The sequence below is a fragment of the Lutra lutra genome, chromosome X, assembly GCF_902655055.1.
Source record: "Lutra lutra chromosome X, mLutLut1.2, whole genome shotgun sequence".
Classification (NCBI taxonomy): Eukaryota; Metazoa; Chordata; class Mammalia; order Carnivora; family Mustelidae; genus Lutra; species Lutra lutra.
Genome location: NC_062296.1, coordinates 67,879,600 through 67,898,929, shown reverse-complemented (window position 1 = coordinate 67,898,929; position 19,330 = coordinate 67,879,600). Strand labels below are relative to the sequence as shown.

The 19,330-nt window shown below is 37.5% G+C and overlaps 1 protein-coding gene across 1 annotated transcript in view; it reads left to right on the top strand.

Annotated features, from left to right (window-relative positions):
- The window catches only part of CFAP47 (cilia and flagella associated protein 47), a 544,336-nt gene that overhangs the window by 149,044 nt on the left and 375,962 nt on the right, over window positions 1-19,330 (top strand). Inside the window, exon 28 of the mRNA XM_047716464.1 lies at window positions 7,300-7,509. Within this exon, the coding sequence (XP_047572420.1) occupies window positions 7,300-7,509 (210 nt within the window). The remainder of the gene's footprint in view (window positions 1-7,299; window positions 7,510-19,330) is intronic.

The window sequence follows — 19,330 nt, the reverse complement described above, 5'->3', positions numbered from 1 at the left end:
ATCACCTGAGACGCTTTATAAAACAAACGTTGTTGCTTCCCATCCCCAGAATTTATGATTCAGGAAGCCTGGAATGGTATGTAATAATTTGTATTTCTAGGAAGTTTCCAGATGATGCTTACACTGCTGATGCATGGACCACACTTTGTGAACCTCTCTTCTAAATGAAGCCATCCTCAGTTTTGGCTCATATTTCAGTTTCCACAATTGCTGTCAACCAGACATGAGTGTAGTATAGTATTGCAAAACTTATAAGGAGGGAAGATACCATCATTTAGAGTTACATTTAGAGTACAAACAACCATCTTGAAATTTACTTATTTATTTTTTAAAGATTTTATTTATTTATTTGACGGAGATCACAGGTAGGCAGAGAGGCAGGCAGAGTAAGAGGAGGAAGCAGGCTCCTCGCTGAGCAGCGGAGAGCCCGATGTGTGGCTTGATCCCAGGATCCTGGGATCATGACCTGAGCCCAAGGCAGAGGCTTTAAACCACTGAGCCACCCAGGTGCCCCCCATCTTGAAATTTAGACTCTTAAGTCATTCAGATATTGGAATTATCAGACACAGAATATAAATAATTTTGTAAAATAAGATCACGTTATAAAAATTAGTAATTAACATGGAAGTATATAACACAGACTTGGAAATGAACCAAATATAACTTACAGGAATTTTTAAACAAAGTATGTAGGGTAAATTTTTAAGGACATCCACAAAACCTAAGATTGTATATAACTATACAAACACTATAGAAACCAACAGAATCATGGTTAATTTTGTAAGAGAGAAAAAGAGATGCATACTTTAAAAAGCAAGAAAAAACTGAAACAAAAATGATGGCAAAAACTCTTAAGTAGTTGAGTAAGACCATTAAATGTAAATAAGTTACTCTGACTAGTTAAAAGATGGAGAATGTTAGAGTAAATAAGAAAAAAAAATACAACTGTCTGTTAAAAGAAGTATATGGGAAACATAAGGACAAGAAAGAGTGAAGTAAAGCAGGGTTTCTCAACTTCAGAACTGTTGACATTTTGGGAAAGATGCTTTTTTTTTTTCACTGGAGGCTAATTTGTACATAGTAGGATGTTTAGCAGCCTCCCTGGTCTTTAACTAATAGCATCCTCCCCCAGTTATGACAGAAAAAAACTTGTCTCCACACATTGCTACATGTCCCCTGGGATGCAGAACCACTCCCAGTTGAGAACCACCAAACTGAAATGTTAGGAGCAGTTACAGCAGAATAACCATAAGAAACCTGGATAACAGTATTAATTTTACATGTGATAACCTTATTTAAGAGGTAAAATGTATTTTTAATATTAAAAATACATTAATTATAAAAGGTGCAGCTCACCTGGAAACTATCAGAATTCTAAAATTGTATGCACAACTAAAATATATAAACCCCAAATTAAAATAATACAGGGAAATTGACTAGTCCTTCATCACTGTAGGATGTTTCAACACATATCTCAATTATTGATGAGTCCAAAAGACAAAAATACATGTATTGATAAAGAAAACTTGGAAATGGTGTTTTAAAAGCCTAATTCATTTAATACTAATATTATTAAAATACTAAAAGTCATATTAAAAATAGTGCTATAAAGTACCGCACCCTGCAGTTACAGAGTAGACATTTTTCTCAACCATATAGGAGGTATTTACAAAAATTGAGAGTGTATCATTCTATAGTTCAAATTTAACAATTTTTTTTTAAAGATAATTTATTTTGTTGAGAACATGAGTAGGATAGGGGGTAAGCAGAGGGAGATGGAGAGAGAATCCCAAGCAGACTCCCCACTGAGCATGGAGCTTGACTCAGGGCTCAATCCCACAATCCTGAGATCATGACCTGGGCTGAAACCAGGAGTTGGATGCTTAACCAACTGTGTCACTCAGGTGCCCCTCAAATGTAACACATTTTTAAAAATTGACATCATATATATACTATGTTTTCTGATAATAATTCTAATTTTAAAATCATTAAAATATTAACAGATCTGCCATACATTTGGAACTTAAAAAAAAACTCATTTTGTTTTTTTAATTTAATTTTAGAGAGAGATTGCGTGCATGCGCACACACATGTGATTTGGGGAAGGGCAGAGAGAGAATCTCAAGCAGACTTATGAGTGCAGAGTCTGACAGAGGGGCTAAGTCTCATGACCCTGTGATCATAACCTGAGCCAAAATCAGGAGTTGGACACTCAACTGGCTGAGCCAGCCAGGGCCCCCTAAAAGAATCTACTATGGGGAATCAAAGAAGATATAATACTGAATTCTGCAAATAAATAATAATTAAACTACCATGCATCAAAACATGATACCATTCCCTGATATAAATAGTGTTTGAGTATTAAATTTGAGAACTTAACTTGAAACACATAGTCACTTCTGTTGTTTTCTTTAGACAATTAGGCCTGCATCTGTGTTGAGTTAACGCCATCTGTTATATTAAATTCCAGTGGTTAAGCAATAAACAAATAAATACACTTACGGAATGCAGGAAAAATGGTACTTAGATGAAGATGTGTAGTCTTAAATGCTGATAGTAGATAAAAAATGATTAGAAGTTTCAAGTGTTCAGCTTAATAATAATAGATTAAACCTAAGGGATGTAGAATGTAGATAAAATGAAAAAGTAGAAATTAAGGGAATAGAAAGCAAGTATATAGAAGATAGGCTCACTGAACCCAAAAGTTGGTTCTTTGAAAAACTAATATAGTGGGTACTGATACAGTGATACTGATAAGGAACAAAAAGACAGAAGATACAACTAAATAGTATTAAGAATAATGGGGCGTATTATATATCCAGTGGAGAAAAATGAGATAATGAAAATACTATGAGGAAATTTATTCCAGCACATTTGAAAACTTAAATGAAATGGGATGTTTGTAGAAAAAATGTAATCTTTATTTTTTAAGATTTTATTTATTTATTTGTCAGAGATCACAGGTAGGCAGAGAGGCAGGCAGAGAGAGAGAGGGAAGCAGGCTCCCTGCTGAGCAGAGAGCCCGATGTGGGGCTCAATCCCAGGACCCTGGGATCATGACCTGAGCCAAAGGCAGAGGTTTTAACCCACTGAGCCACCCAGGCACCCCCGTAGAAAAAATATAATTTAGTAAAACCATACTGGCAATACATAGAAAGTTGAAAGACTTTGAATCAATAGTTAAAATCTTCTTACAAGGAAAATAACCATCTTCTGATATTTTTATGGGCAAGTTTTACTAAACTTGCAAGAAACTGGTTTCTCGGACCTTGTAGAAATTCTAGACAAGAGAAAAAGATATGATGTACTCTAATTTATTTTATGAAGTCAAAATATTATTATAAAATCAGATAATTACAGTATGAGAAAAATAAATTATGGGCCAATCTCTTTTATGACTATAGATGCAATAATCCTTAGTGAATTAAACTAAATATACTTATTAATATAATGTATATTACATATATAATACAAATCTCTTAATAAATCATGACATCCCAGTGGTTATATCCCAGTGTTATAAGATTTGCCTAATGTTAGAAAAGCTAAAATACCTTTGTATTTCATCTCCCACATTTACAAATTAAAGAGAATAATGACATCATCATTTCCATAGCTGCAGAAGAAAAGCATTTGGTAAAATTCCAAAACCATTTATGATAAAACTCTTAATATCAGGAATAAAGGAGATATCCCTTAAATTGTTAAAATTTTCTATCATGTATCGAGAAGAGACATTACCATGGCTACTGGAACATAAATTAATTCCATTTAAATAAAAAAGAAAAGGCAAGGATGCCTATTATCACTGCCTCTCTAATACATTTTCCTGAAAAACAGTCCATGCATGAAATTAAGAGAAATAAAATATGTAAAGATTAGATGATTTTACATATAGGAAATTAAAAGAATCTGCAGGTAAAATTTTAAAGCTATGAAGGTTGTTCATCAAAATAGACACATATAGGTTCACTATTTAAAATACATAGCCCTGGGGTGCCTGGGTGGCTCAGTTGGTTAAGCCTCCGACTCTTGATCTCAGCTCAGGTCTTGAATTTTCAGGGTCGTGAGATCGAGCCTCACATTGGGCTCTGCACTCAACATTGAGTCTGCTTGGCACTGTCTCTCCCTCTCCCTCTGCCACTCCCCCCATACTCCTGCTCTCCCCTGCCCCCCCCCAAATAAATAAATAAATCTTTTTGAAAAAAAAGAAAAAGAATAGCCAAGCCATTCCAGAAGAAGAATAAGATAAGAAGGGCTTGCCTTACCAAATATTGAGATTAAACCAATATGGTAGTGGTGTGCCAATAGATAAAAATGATCAAAGGAATAGAATAAAGAGACTTGCAGAAAGCCCATATATGAATAGGTAGTGAATTTTGATAAAAATGGTATTGACCTCTGTGGAGAAAACGGGTTACTATCCAGTAAATGGTGCTGAAACAATTGATTCTGTGTGGAATATTTCAAACTGGATTTCTGTTTCACACAATACACAAAGATCCGTTACAAATGGATTGATGTCTTAAATGTGAAAGGAAGAAATTTAAAAAATATTTTGGGAAACAATTTCAACATCTGTGGGAGGAGAAGAATTTCTTAAATAGGACTTGAAATCATGCTAAGAATAAAATAAATGGGGGCGCCTGGGTGGCTCAGTGGGTTAAATCCTCTGCCTTCAGCTCAGGTCATGATCTCAGGGTCCTGGGATCGAGCCCCACATCGGGCTCTCTGCTCAGCAGGGAGCCTGCTTCCTCCTCTCTCTCTCTGCCTGCCTCTCTGCCAACTTGTGATCTCTGTCTGTCAAATAAATAAATAAAATCTTAAAAAAAAAAGAATAAAATAAATGACTGATAAATTTAGTTAGAAACATATCCAATCACTCAAAAGAAATGTTGACAAAAAAACTCCCGATAAGTACTTCACAGAAGAGGATTCATAAATGGGTAATGAACATCTGAAAGCATATAACTGACCTTTTTGTAGATTTGGAAATGAAAATTGGAGACTAAAATAAGATAAGCATTTTGCCTGTCATAGGTAGATAAACATTAAGAAGTCAGGTCCTAGTCACAATGTCAATGAGTTAGGACCACACTGGATAATAATATGCAAAGTGTAATATTGTCATATTTCACAGCCCAGTAATTCCACTTCACAGTATATGCAAGAAAAACTCTTGCATGAATGTATTATATGTTTGAAATTATTTCATAGTAGCATTATTCAGAACAGCAAAACCTGGGAACTGCACAAATGTCCTGTGACCGGTAAAAGAATTATAATTTGTGATATATGTGTACGTGAATCTAGCTATAGCTGTGAAGTGGATGAACCTCAGCTCATGAGACAACTCAGAGCTCTTAGAAACAAGCTATTGAGGTAAAAATTTTTGGGGCGTCTGGGTGGCTCAGTGGGTTAAGCCGCTGCCTTCGGCTCGGGTCATGATCCCAGGGTCCTGGGATCGAGTCCCACTTCGGGCTCTCTGCTCAGCAGGGAGCCTGCTTCCTTTCCTCTCTCTCTGCCTGCCTCTCTGCCTACTTGTGATCTCTCTCTGTCAAATAAATAAATAAATAAAAATTTTTTTGAAACTCAAGAAAGGCCATGTATATTGATATCCTTTATATAAAACAACAAAAAAGGAAAGCCAAAGTTATTTTATTTTATTAATTAGCCAAACTAATTTTTATTTAGAAATATAAGCCTGTCTATAAAGATGTAGATATATAGAGTGGCTAGTTGACATGCTAAAGTGATACAAAATGTGAGGGTTTGTGCACCAGTATAAATTGCCTGTAAGCATTATTTTCATCAACTTCTAGATCGTGTAGCTACCCCAGAGCTTCTTCATTCAGTCTCTTATTTTACAGTTAAGTATTCTGAGGTCCAGTGAAAAAAGTTCCAAGTGTGATGTGATGGTTGAAAATAAATGGGTATCATTCAAGTTGTGGAGCCCAAAGCAGCCTCTAGTTTCTAACATTTGGCCTGCAAGATATGATGTGTGCTTACGTACACTTTAGAGCTTGCTCTGAATGCAATTTGGTGACAGGAGTGTAGTTTCTCAACATTAACTGGACAACTTCAGGTTTCCCAGTTCTTTCAAGACCCTATCTTATAAACAGATACTAGTCTTTGTCACTTAAACAGAAAATAGAAGTGGCTTGAATTATATTGTGCTAAAAAGTTTTTTTTTTTTAAATCAAGAAACATTGTCTAATAAGTAGATTAATGTTTTACTCTTTCAAATTTTGAATGAATGTATAAAGATATCAATTTTAAAATGATCTCAAGTCAAAAGTTGGATCTTGAAAAATATGGTATAATGAAAGGAACATGTAATAAGGACTGTAGACATGATATAACCCAGTCTTCTCATTGTATGCACAATAAGACCAACAGCATTAATAACTTACCAAATGACACATAGCTTATTAACAACAAAATTGGATGCAAACCTGATTTATAAATTACATTTTTTTAATTTTTTATGCAACGAACCATATCAGTTTAAGTAATTGTAGTTGAGATCTCTCTTTACTTTTTTTTAGTTAATTAGCTGAATGATCTTCATTGTAATTAACATAGTAGGGAAATATGATTCCCATTTGATAACACTTCTTATTTGTTATAGGAGCCTACACATATAATAAAATTTTAAAAGAAATATGGCTAAATATTTACTGACGACTAAAAATTATCAAGTGTAGATTTAAAGGTTAATTCTACATACTGTGGTATTAGAAATCATGAACACTTTAGATTGGCTAAATAAATTATAGGTATATAATGAAATATGTGAAGATTAAGCAGAATTTTTTAGTTGTAATGATTAGAAACTATTCGTGACATGTATAGAAGTGCTTAATAGTATCCACATTAAAATTTTTTGTGTGTGTATATGCATCTATGAGTATTATATTTAGTCTATATGCATTAAAGCTTTAGCTATCAAATTGGTAAGTTTTGGTAAATTTTTTAAAGGATATATTCAAGGACAATACTAGTTATATCATGGTTATTGATAAAAACACGTATTTAGTCAGGTGTTTTAATCCTCTTTTTTAATTCATGGAGGTCAGAAGGAAGTTTGGATCATCTTATGTGGTCACATTAATATATTATCGTTCTTACTTATATTGTGACAAAATAAGAGATGACGCAAAAATATTTTTAATAATTGGGCATATTATTGCAAATATTTCTTGCTTAATTTTTCCAATGATTCAAAAACCAGAGGAAGACACATTTAAATCCAGTTACTTGCATGTATTTTGAGGGTTTTTTTTTTATTTCAAACAGAGATTCAACGTTACGTGTCCAGATTCCCACAGCAAGACTTTTTGATGGTGACGAGGTTCATCCTCTTTCTGTGACGTTGCCAAAAGGCAGAGTCATCAGAGGGTCTCCCAGTGGAATGAATGCAGCACTCACCTGCCACCTCAGCTTCAGATCATCTAAACCTGTGTCATTTTTCACTGATATTCTTTTCTATGATAACAGAAATAACTGGTAAGATATTCTTTTGTATCTGACAGTGAAGAATGATAAGTTTATGTTTTACACTATTGTGAAATATTGAAAGGAGTGACATCTGAAATAATGACTTTGGACATGACATTCTACATTAAAGTTCCAAATGTAGCATTGCTCCCGTGAGAAACAAGCTTGACAGTGGTTAGCAGCATATCCTGCAGCTAGGCTGTGTGGGTTTGAATCCTGGCTCTCTTAACTGTGGTGAAGTTATCTTATCTTCTGAGAGCCTTTCCATTTTCTCTGCCGTAAAATGGGGGTAATAACAGAACCTATCTCCTCTGTAATTATGGGAAATTCCCCGAGTGAGTAATCATTGAATAACTGGACAGGAACTGGAACCAAGGAAATGTAAAATAAGTATTAAATGAAAATGAGAAATATCAGTATAACGAGTTTCCGAACAATGCAATTTTGTTGCATGTTGCTTTAGCAGACTCGGGGAAATTCAGATATACCCTGGTAAAAACATGTTTCTGGATTTCGTACCTTGTAGGATCAGAAATTCTACTTTTAGTTACACCCTGAGATGATTTGATTCCCCAGGTTGTAAGAGGCTAATGGGTCAAGCAATATAATTTGTTAAAAACGTTTGTAGTGAGAAGTAGCATTAGAGGGAATTGTACACTAAAGATGAGAGTCAGTGTATGTATTCAGTGTGATCATTTATTAACTTGTAGGGGGGTTGTTACTATTTGGTATATTCGTAGTCAAAGGATTGATTTCTGTGTTACGAATTAGAAGGGGAGACAGATGCTATTGAAATGTTGCGTGCAGAGCAGAGTGTGGCCGTATCTAGGACACAGCTCATGGAGTTCTCCAGAACTCCACTTTCTGTGTCTCTTGCATATATAGGTGGATAAAATCATCTAAGTTATACCACTTGGACTCCCGTTTTTCTCTTTTGATGCTAACGGTCTGTCTTTTGTTGATATTTAAAAACAAATTTTTAATGGTTTTGCTTTAGGCTCCTATCAAGCGCTGAACTCTGTGCCTCTGTCCTGGGAGACACTCTGTCTTTCTGTACAGTACCAACCTTGTTCATAAAAGTTTCACTTTACTGCACTCCAGTCCACAAATTTACACTTAGCCCAAAGCACTATGTAAGGTGGACCTGTGAACTCACTTGTAAAAACCATGAAAAATTTATCTATGAGTGTCTTAAAGCTAATGAAGCCTTAGACCACATTAACAGGGTAAGGAAGGAAATAGTTTGACTCAATACTAAGTGGACAAGATTGCTTCTGGGACAAAGGTACAAACGCCTCTTAACAGGAGCACTAATAGACTTGACTGTGCCAGTGCTCACTTTTGGTCAGCAAATAGGACAGTAAGGAGACCCGAAAACAGTCTCTAAAGGAGGGGTTGCTATATTTGATTATCTTTTTTTATCTTTTCTTTTTGTTGTGTGTTTCCTTTTGGCCTTGAGACTGGTTTCTCTTACCTGGATTTCCCCACCATTCTTACCTTACTTTCCGCTAAGCTCCATTTCAACCTTCCACAAGTTTGAGATAAACAGAGCTTTTAGAAGTAATTTAGAAACATTGAAAACCATAGGTGGGCTACAAAAGGCTCTCCCATGCACCCAGATGAACAAGAATCATAAGCACTCCAAGGAACTTTAATTCTGGTAAATCCCTTTACTGATGCATTCATTGTTAACTCCTTATCTAGTTTCCCATAGAACATATGTCCAGGTCTTCTGTCCCTTCTCGGCTCCACAGCTGTCTTTGCCTTTCTTTCTGTAGACTTTCCACCTTTGATGGTATTGAGATAAATGAAGTCTTCCACCAAGAAATTCCTCAAGAGTTTCTTTCTCACTTCAGAATTTCTCTTTGGAATACATTTTATTCTTTTATTTGTTTTCATCTATTATATTTATTGTGGGTAATCCATGTGTGCTCTGCCCAATCTTTTAGGTAAGAAAAGATGAATTAGAAAGGGGCCCTTCCTTGATGGAGGTCAGTGTAGTAAGGGTAGACTTTAAATAAGTGTTTTTAATATACTCTTTGGTGCCAAGAAGTGAATACAGAAGGCAGTACAGTAGGAGCAGCAAATAATGTCTTGGGGCAGCGGGTAAATTGGGGATGGCTACATAGGTTTCCAAGTAAAATCTCAAAGGACAAATTGCACTTGTCAGGGATCATGCTAAATTGAATCCTTTTTTTTTTTTTTTTTTCCTTTTTGCATCCGATTTGTCCATATTGGAGCACATGGGTTCAGTACAAAATAAAACACTCATTCCTTCATGCTTTGCTTTCTTTTACTCATGTAAGACCATTTCATACTTTGGTTCCCCTTAGGGCCTAAGAATGTGTTCTTACTTTGTTTCCTTCTTTAGACTTTGTCACATTTGGGTTGATTAGCTGATCCAAGAGCTATAAATTATAGCCACTATTATTCCTGCTAATGCGCTTGCTGCCACTAATAATGGCCCCCTCCACACTCATGTGTGTCTTCTTGTCAGTGGTTGCACATGCTACTTGCCTTTTCTCTGAATTCCCCACAAAATCTGGGAATGGAGGTTGTGTATCTATGGGAAGGGTGGTGATGTGGTCAAAGAGTATTATAGGTCTATAAAGATTTTTATTTATTTATTTATTTGACAGAGATCACAAATAGGCAGAGAGGCAGGCAGAGAGAGAGGAAGGGAAGCAGGCTTCCTGCCAAGCAGAGAGCCCAATGCGGGGCTCGATCCCAGGACCCTGGGATCATGACCTGAGCCAAAAGCAGAGGCTTTAACCCACTGAGCCACCCAGGGACCCCAGAGTATTATACATCTTATAGTCTCAGACGCCTAATGACTAAGCCACCCAGGCTCCCCAGAACGTATATAGGTCTTAAATAAGTTATATCTATAGAATTAGGGAGTAGATAAAGAAAAATCACCTCGATAGGATAACAGGAATTCCCTTACATGGGTATAAGATTTAAGGAAAGCATCCTAAGAAGTAATCTACCTTGAAGAGAAAGTATTAGCTGATTATTGGTAAAATTAGTGAATGTCTAAAATGTCTGTAGGTAGCCCCTAATCAGCAAATCATCCATATAAAATAAGTAAGGAGAAGATACAGTTTTAGAAATCATAATTAACTCTGTCTTGGGTGAGTGATAAACATTTAAATTGGAGCTGAGAAATAAGAATGTCCGGGTAATTCAGTGCAGCCCAGAGTCAGGAGTGGCCTTGAACAATCAAAGCAAGGTTCTGATCCAGTCATCCAAATATTTTTAACACTATTATCAGTTGGCACTCTGATATTGTGAGTAATGACTGAGACATTCTCATTCATTTATTCCTTTATTCAACAAGTATTTACTGAATGTTCGCCATGTACCAGACACCTACCAGACACTATTCTAAGCACTAGGGGTTACTTCAGAGATCAGAACATGAGCCTGGAGTCTAGCAGGGGGAAAGAGACAATAATAAGGGTAGGTCTGGTGTGTGATTACTGATGGAGGCTTTAGGAAAACAAAGAGCCAGGTCAGGTCCTAGGGAGTACCAGAGAGGGAATGACTAGGTTTCAGTAAAATATAGGATGATAAGGAGTGTTTCCCTTAAGAGGGTGGGATTTGAGAGATGTAAAGCAGAGGGTCGAGTTAGAAAGATACCTGGGAATATCCTTTCAGACCAAGGGAATAGCTGATGCACGGTCATCAAGGTGAATGCTTACAAAGAGGCCTGTGTAGCCTAAGTAGAATGAGCCCAAGGAAGGCATTTACGAGAAAGGGTTGGGAAGGTAACAGTAGCACTGGACCCAGTGGGGCCTTTGAGGTTATTGTCTGGATTTGGACTTTTACCTTGAATGACATGAAGAGCCATTGCTTGGTTCTGAGCCAGTGGAAAAAGGTAGTGGCCATGACTTTGAGTGGCAATGAGGTCAGCCAGTCATTCCCTACCACCAAAATCTTGTGCTTCCAAAATTATCCCTTTTTTCATGAAAAGCCTTCTTGGTTCTCAAGTAGATTTTTTTTCTCATTCATTCATTCATTCAGTATTTACAAAGTAGCAATAATAAGCCTGGTTTTTTTCTGGCACTGAGGTCAGAACAAAGCTTCTGGCCTCATGGAGCTTCCATTGTAATGGAGGAGATAAAAATTGATAAATAATACCATGTCACAAACTAACAAGGAAATTATATGATTTTAATGAGATAGAAAGTAAAGGATACCTCCATATATCAGACAAAACATTTCTGAGGATGTGATATTTGAGCAGATGGTGATTATGAGAATTTAATGAGCAACTGCTTATAAATTGCTTAGAACAGTCCCTGTGCCAGCATGTTGCAATAACTGAGTAAGTGTTCTAGAATTGGTACTAGTTTTAGTATATGTGCTGCCGAAGTGGTACGAGTTTTAAAATCAGTATTCTAGATCTCCAGAATGATCCCAGTGGCTACTAAAGATACAGGGGCTTTCTTCTATTAAAAGAGTGATTAGATCTACCCTGGGGTGAGGGAAAGAAGGGATGGGGGCAGGACAGTTGTCATAAGGTTAAGAATTGCTTTGGAGAGTCTCCAAATCACTTATATTGTGTTTCATTATTGATGTTTGTTTTTATGTTTGAAAATGTGTCTGATCTGGGAATTCACAAGGGGAACAAATTGATTAAGAGGTGCCAGAATGTTGTAATCCCTTATTTTGCACAACAGGTTGAGGAGAAGGGAAAATTACATCTTGAAGGATCTTAAAATTATGAGAATGAAGTCTTGCCATTTTTTTGCTTTGTAAGTTCACTGTCTAGACCTTGCAAAGAATGAAAGTTATGGCTTTGGAGATTAATTTCAAAGAAATTCTAAGGATGCCAAAGACAGCTTAATATTTTCCTATGAATAACTTCAAACAGCATGTTTACTTCTGTAAATTCAAGAGTTGATTTCACTTGCATGTTTCACGTGACCCAAAGGTTAACCTGAGGTAGTAGTGTCTCATTGTTAAAATAGCAAACACAAATTGAAGGCACGTCAGGACTCTGAGGTACTCTATACATTTTTTTAAATCCTGTAAATACTTAACACGTATCTATTATACTCAAAACTGATTATATCTTTCCTAGCTAGTACCCAAATTTAATTCAAATAACTTTAGAACAAAAGAAAAAATTTAGCTGTTTGATGGGAGATTAACATGAGTAATTGAAAATTAAAATTTAAGCCAAATGAAAGAAACCTCTAAATTCCTTATCTACCAAATGGATATGGTGGTACTCCCCCCCCCCCCCCAACCCTCAGAGCAGTGTTGCTCATGACTGGAAACCAGAATCAGCTGGGAAGTTTCGTTTTGTTTTGTTTTTTAAAGATTTTATTTATTTATTTGAGATGGAGTGAGGGAGAGAGAAAGAAGGAGCAGGGGGCGCTGCAGAGGGAGAGGGAGAAGCAGACTCCCCACTGAGCAGGGAGCCCTTCGCAGGGCTTGATCCTGGGCCTCCTGGATCATGTCCTGAGCTGAAGGCAGACACTTAAATGAATGAACCATCCAGGTGCCCCTCACCTTGGAACTTTTCAAAAATATGCATGCCTCAGTCCAACCCATAGCCTATGATATAGTTTGTCTGGAGGGCCACTTAAGCACTGCAAATTTAGAAAGCTTCCTCTGTGATTCTGATGGGAAGTCAAAGTTGAGAACCCTCATTGTAGAACCCCAGTTCTCAAACTTGACCCTATGTATGACTTACCCTGGAGGCTTGTTAAAACAGATTCCAAGCCCCATGTCCAGAGTTCCTGATTTAGTAAGTCTTGGGTGGGGCTTGCATATTTGCATGTCTTACAGGTTCCCATGTGAGGCTGAGGTTGCTAGTCCAGACAGACACTGAGCTGGTGTGAAAGGCTAAACTTAAGATCTCATTCTGGATCTAAGAAACCAACATCTATAGTTTTAAAGTATCCCTAGGTGATTCATGTGCAGTAAAGTACATGAGGCAGTGGACCTAAAAAGACTAAATAAATAAGGGAAAAATCTAGCAAGAGAGATTAAAGAGTGGAACACTTAATTATTTGTCAAGAAATAACATTAACACTAGAAAATGGTATTGCTGGAAAATCTTTTTTTTTTTTTTAAGATTTTACTTATTTATTTGACAGAGAGAGAGAGATCACAAGTAGGCAGAGGCAGGCGGAGAGAGAGAGGGGAGCAGGTTCCCTGCTGAGCAGAGCCCAATGTGGGGCTCCATCCCAGGACCCTGAGATCGTGACCTGAGTCAAAGGCAGAGGCTTAACCCACTGAGCCACCCAGGTGCCCCTGCTGTGAGAATCTTTAAATACCCATCTTTCTTTAAGAGTAGGTTTGCTTTATTTGCTAATACATTATCTAACTTAATCTGTTTAAGATCTACATTGTGAAGTAGAATTCTGAATTTATAGCAGAGGAATTTGAAGTACTACTATTTCTCTTTTTGACCCTCACCCAGCTATCTTGTGAAAGAACCTTGATTTGAGAACAGATCTCATTATGTCTATCATACAACTTTGCTTCCCTTTAACTTTTCAAATCCTAGGATTTTATTGTTAAAACATTGCCAGTTTACTAAGAAGATTGAATAAAATTATTTCTAAATTTTGATACGTCATGTGGTATATAATCCATTACTTGAATAGGAAGATTTTGAGTTCTTAGGCAAGTTGAACCACATGTTATATTCTGAATGAGAGGCTGATTAGAAATATACAGGAATAATAGTACATGAGGTTAAACTAAAAATCAGGGCTGCTGATTAATTCACGTACAGTGGTAAATCTTTACCAGTCGAATAATCAGCCACTATCCTAGGTCCTCACACCCTTGACTGACCCGCTCTTAAACACTCCTTTTGACTCTTGGATCCAATCAAGACTTAGTAATTTTTTTTTAAGATTTTATTTATTTATTTGACAGAGATCACAAGTAGGCAGAGAGGCAGACAGAGAGAGAGAGAGGAGGAAGCAGGTTCCCTGCTGAGCAGAGCCTGATGGGGGGGCTCAATCCCAGGACCCTGATTTTTTTTTTTTTAAAGATTTTATTTATTTATTTGACAGAGAGAGGTCACAAGTAGGCAGAGAGGCAGGCAGAGAGAGGAGGAAGCAGGCTTCCCGCTGAGCAGAGAGCCCGATGCGGGGCTCGATCCCAGGACCCTGAGATCATGACCTGAGCGGAAGGCAGAGGCTTTAACCCACTGAGCCACCCAGGCGCCCCGACCCTGATTTTTTTTAAAAAAGATTTTATTTGTGGGGTGCCTGGGTGGCTCAGTGGGTTAAGCCTCTGCCTTCAGCTCAGGTCATAATCTCAGGGTCCTGGGATCAAGCCACACATCAGGCTCTCTGCTCAGCAGGGGGCCTGCTTCCTCCCTCTCTCTCTGCCTCCCTCTCTGGCTGCTTGTGATGTCTTGCTCTGTCAAATAAATAAAAAAAATCTTAAAAAAAAAGATTTTATTTGTTTGAGAGAGAGAGAGAACACGTGCAAGTGCAAGTGTAAGAGTAGGGGCAGGGGCAGAAAGGGGGGGGGGCGCCCTGAGGGGGCTCCATCCCCAGACCCTTAGAAAATGACTTGTGCTGAAGGCAGACGCTTAACCGACAGAGCCACCCAGGTGCCCCAAGACTTAGTAATTAAAGGGTTTATGCCTGTCATAGCCAGAGTTCAAAGGATTCTGTACTATTTTTCTTTTGGGTCAGTCTCACATTATCAGTAGTGACTATTGGCCAGGAATACTGGAAGCACTCACCTATCCCTGTGCTATTTGTGGCGAGTCCCCATAGGCATTTCCCCTTTCAGAGCCAATGTTGTGGCTGGACTGAGACCCTTGTGATTGTTACTGTGATTACGAGATGCACCCCAGCAACAACCATCAAGGAACTTTGAAAAAACAAAGTTTATTACTCACATATTTTTTAGGGCATAAGACATGCTCGGGGCCACACAGTGAGGTTGCCAGTAGAAAGAGAGTGTACAAGCCTGGGGTTGAGTGTGGGGCACCTAGGGTCTCGGGTTCACTCCTTATGAGTGAATTTAAAATATAAGAGCAGAAATTAGAGTAAGGGAAGGGAAAAAAAGCAAGCAGTTAGATGGTCAGTTACCTAAGTCAACCAGAGATCTCTAAAACAGGGAACTTCACGTCTGTGGCCTGGCTGTTTAACACAACTAGTTGTGTAGCTGGCAGTATGTTTATTTCAGATGCATGTCTCGGAAGTGGATGCCTCTGCAATCAGAAGCCTAATGTCAGGCACTTAACTTCACAATCAGAAAAACCGAATTGTCAGGTGCTTACACTACATATATATATGCATCTCCCTTTTAGATTGTAGAATTCATTGCTATTCAAAGATAAATATTTTAATATCACCCTTTTACCATATGAAATGTGATTTTGTGTCCAAAACAACACAGTAATACAGTTCCAGTGACATCAGGAGAAGTCCCAGACTTTCGAGATTGGCTGGCATTTAGAAGCTTCAGTGTCATTTGCAGCAGAGCTGCCACTCAAGTGTCTGCTCTGTGAATTTCCTGGCACGGAAACTTCTGGGTTGCGCCCGATTGAGTTGCTCACTCTAAAGCAATACAAATTGGTAGTTCTCCTAATCATGAGCAAGATGTGGTTTTGCAAAATTCTTGAAAAATAGTCACAGTTTTCTTTTGTTTTGCAGGTTGCTGGTTTTAAGGTACTGGGTTCTGTATGTCTTCTGACATTAAAACAAGTAAAATAAGGACTTGGCATATGTAGGTAAATTAATGCATTGATAGGAAGCTTAAATGATAGATTGTAATTTCTCCCTTCTTCATTGATATGTGTTAGTTGTCCCATTCTAAATTTAGAGATAAAGCTCATGGTCTTAATTATAAATATATTGAACATTTCGCTAGTGAGGAAATATATTTTAAAATGTGCAGGTCTTTTGTTTACAGCTGAGGATGTACAGTGCTTAATTATATCTCTTTCTACATATAGTTGCATTTTATCAACCTTGTATGGATTAAAAAACATTTTTGGGGCATAATAAAACTTGTTATGTTACTCTTATTAAAATAATAGGGCATTGACAATCACGTAAATTTAAATAATATTATTTTTAAAGCATTCAGTACAATAAAAATGAAATGAAGAATAATGAAAGGTGATTCTAATTATTGTTTTACTCAGTGCATAATTTGGTATTTGTGTAGTGTGCACCTGGCAATTTTGGTTCTGTTTCTAGTACTTCTTAGCATGCCTCTTCCAGACACCTTACTGCTTTTGAAGGGGTGGGAACTTGCATCACATAAAAGAGATTAACAGAGAATGAGTCAGCCACAGAGACAAACACGTAGAGCATTAATACATTCAGGTTGGTAGTATGACCTTAACAATTCTAATGTAAATTAATATCTGCTTTGTATGTGACTTTCTGGGATATTTGTATATTAAAATAAGCCTGTAAATATATACTTAAATGCACATTTAAATATTTAAAATAAGTATATAAAATGAGACAGGAACCTTTATGGGATACTACCAGATAGCTAGAAGCAAAGGTATCAAAACTCCCCTTATGTATTAAGAAGACCAGTTATTTAGGACATGTTCATCTTTCGGGGTCTCCATTCTTAGCACAAACCTGCTGCCTGTTAACAATGAGCCATCTAGAATTTTAGTGTCATGGCTGCTGAAATGCAGGCAATGAGAAATCTCAATATTTCCATATTTCCATATTCCAATATTTCCATAACCATCTAATAGATCATAACTAAGAACAGTGTTGGGATACTGCCTTGAAACATTGTCATGTTTTGGGGGGCTGGGTTATATATAACACTGTGTGTTGTGTGTATAGATAGAATATGCAGTGAGGGGGGAGTAGAATTCATAAGCCATGCTTTGTTCTGATTGTCTGTTCCTTATCCCTTGACCTTGCCCTGTGGAAGGCTGTTTGTAATGGCACCTTCATTCTATGAAGAAATTTATTTTCATGGTAGACCTGTTAAGCCAGAGCATAGGATAGTAGCAGAGTCTCAAATATAAAGTAGAGCGTTTATTTGCATTTAACCAAAACATAGGATACCAGTGTTATAAAAAACTCTCAACAGAAAAATTTCATAATTATGATTTTATTATCATTCACTTTTAGCAAAATGGTGATGCTTAAAACTTGTATAGAAATTTCAAAAGCCCAGAAACTTCTAATGTATTTGCCATTATTTAATAGCAATATTTAAATCATAGTGCTTTTAACACAGGTTACAGGAAGAAAAGTTAACCACAGTCCTTTTTCCTTCTCTTTACCCCCATTCTCTTTGGAGCCGGTGATGGTTGGAGAGTCTCTGCCCTGTGCAGAGACTTTTCATTTTAGAGGAAATTCCAGTGTCTTGCCCTTTGTCTTTCCCTTAATTTTTTTTTTTTAAAGATTTTATTTATTTATTTGACAGAGAGATCACAAGCAGGCAGAGAGGCAGGCAGAGAGAGAGGAGGAAGCAGGCTCCCTGCTGAGCAGAGAGCCCGATGCGGGGCTCGATCCCAGGACTCTGAGATCATGACCTGAGCCGAAGGCAGCGGCTTAACCCACTGAGCCACCCAGGCGCCCCGTCTTTCCCTTAATTGTTATGAGCCCCTGCCTGATTACTGGTCTTCATGAAGACCCTAGAAACTGGATCCGCATGCAGTTGGTTTCTACCTTGGGACCTACTGGTGCAATTCTCTCCATCTCTCTTTCTTCAGATTCTGTCTGGCTACTCAGCCCTTTACCTATTTGTAAATATGAATTGATTAATCAAGAAAATACCTTTACAGGATTATAATATTTGATTGCTATTATATTGATAGCTTTTGCATAGAAAATCAGGCATTTTTTTTCTTTTTTTTTTAAGATTTTATTTATTTATTTGACAGAGAGAGATCACAAGTAGGCAGAGAGGCAGGCAGAGAGAGAGGGGGAAGCAGGCTCCCTGCTGAGCAGAGAGCCCTATGCGGGGCTCGATCCCTGGACCCTGGGATCATGACCTGCGCTGAAGGCAGAGGCTTTAACCCACTGAGCCACCCAGGCGCCCCGAAAATCAGGCATTTAATAACAAAAAGGAATGCATGCTTATTATAACAATTCAAACAATGCAAAAGTTGAAAATAGTACTAATAGTTAGCTTCTCCACCTTTATTCCCACATACATAATCACATATGGTATTAAAAATGCAGTGTCTTTTCATATATTACTTTTGGTCATGCAAATATTTGCAAGCCTATGTGTGTATGTATGGACAAATATGTATACATAGATAAAGGTTGTTTTTAAGATAATATTATGCCTAATTAGTTTGTGGGTTTTTTCCTGCATATGTCACACAACAGAATGAATTGGTGAGGTAATCTGGTGCTTGTGGGCTAGCTCCATTATCTTTAATGTACAGCTTCTGAAGTCTACTGCTGTTATCTCTAGACTAATGGAATAGAATGCTCAGAGCACAGGCCAGAAATTTTAAGGAGATGAACCAGAACAAGTACCCATTACCTTTGCCAATATGTCACTGACTCAAGCCTAGTACAAGTGTGTGCACCTACATGGCTATGTGTCCTGTCCACCCTTGGGAGGGGGATTCTGTGTCTGTAAACAAGAGGATAGATCCTGGGCAACAGGAGACTCCAACCCAAGTAAGAGCAGCTCTTTCTCCTTCATGGTACTTCCAGTATTTTATTAAATTTTACATTCTATAAATCCTTCTTGGTGTTTTAATTGCATTTCATGCAGTCGAGCCTTTTAGGCAACTGGAGATTTGTCCTTCTCCACTGGAAGTTCTGCAAGACCTAAAAGGCCCTGACATTGGTGCCCAATTTCCACCAGCAGGCTTGGGCGTTGTCATTTCAGT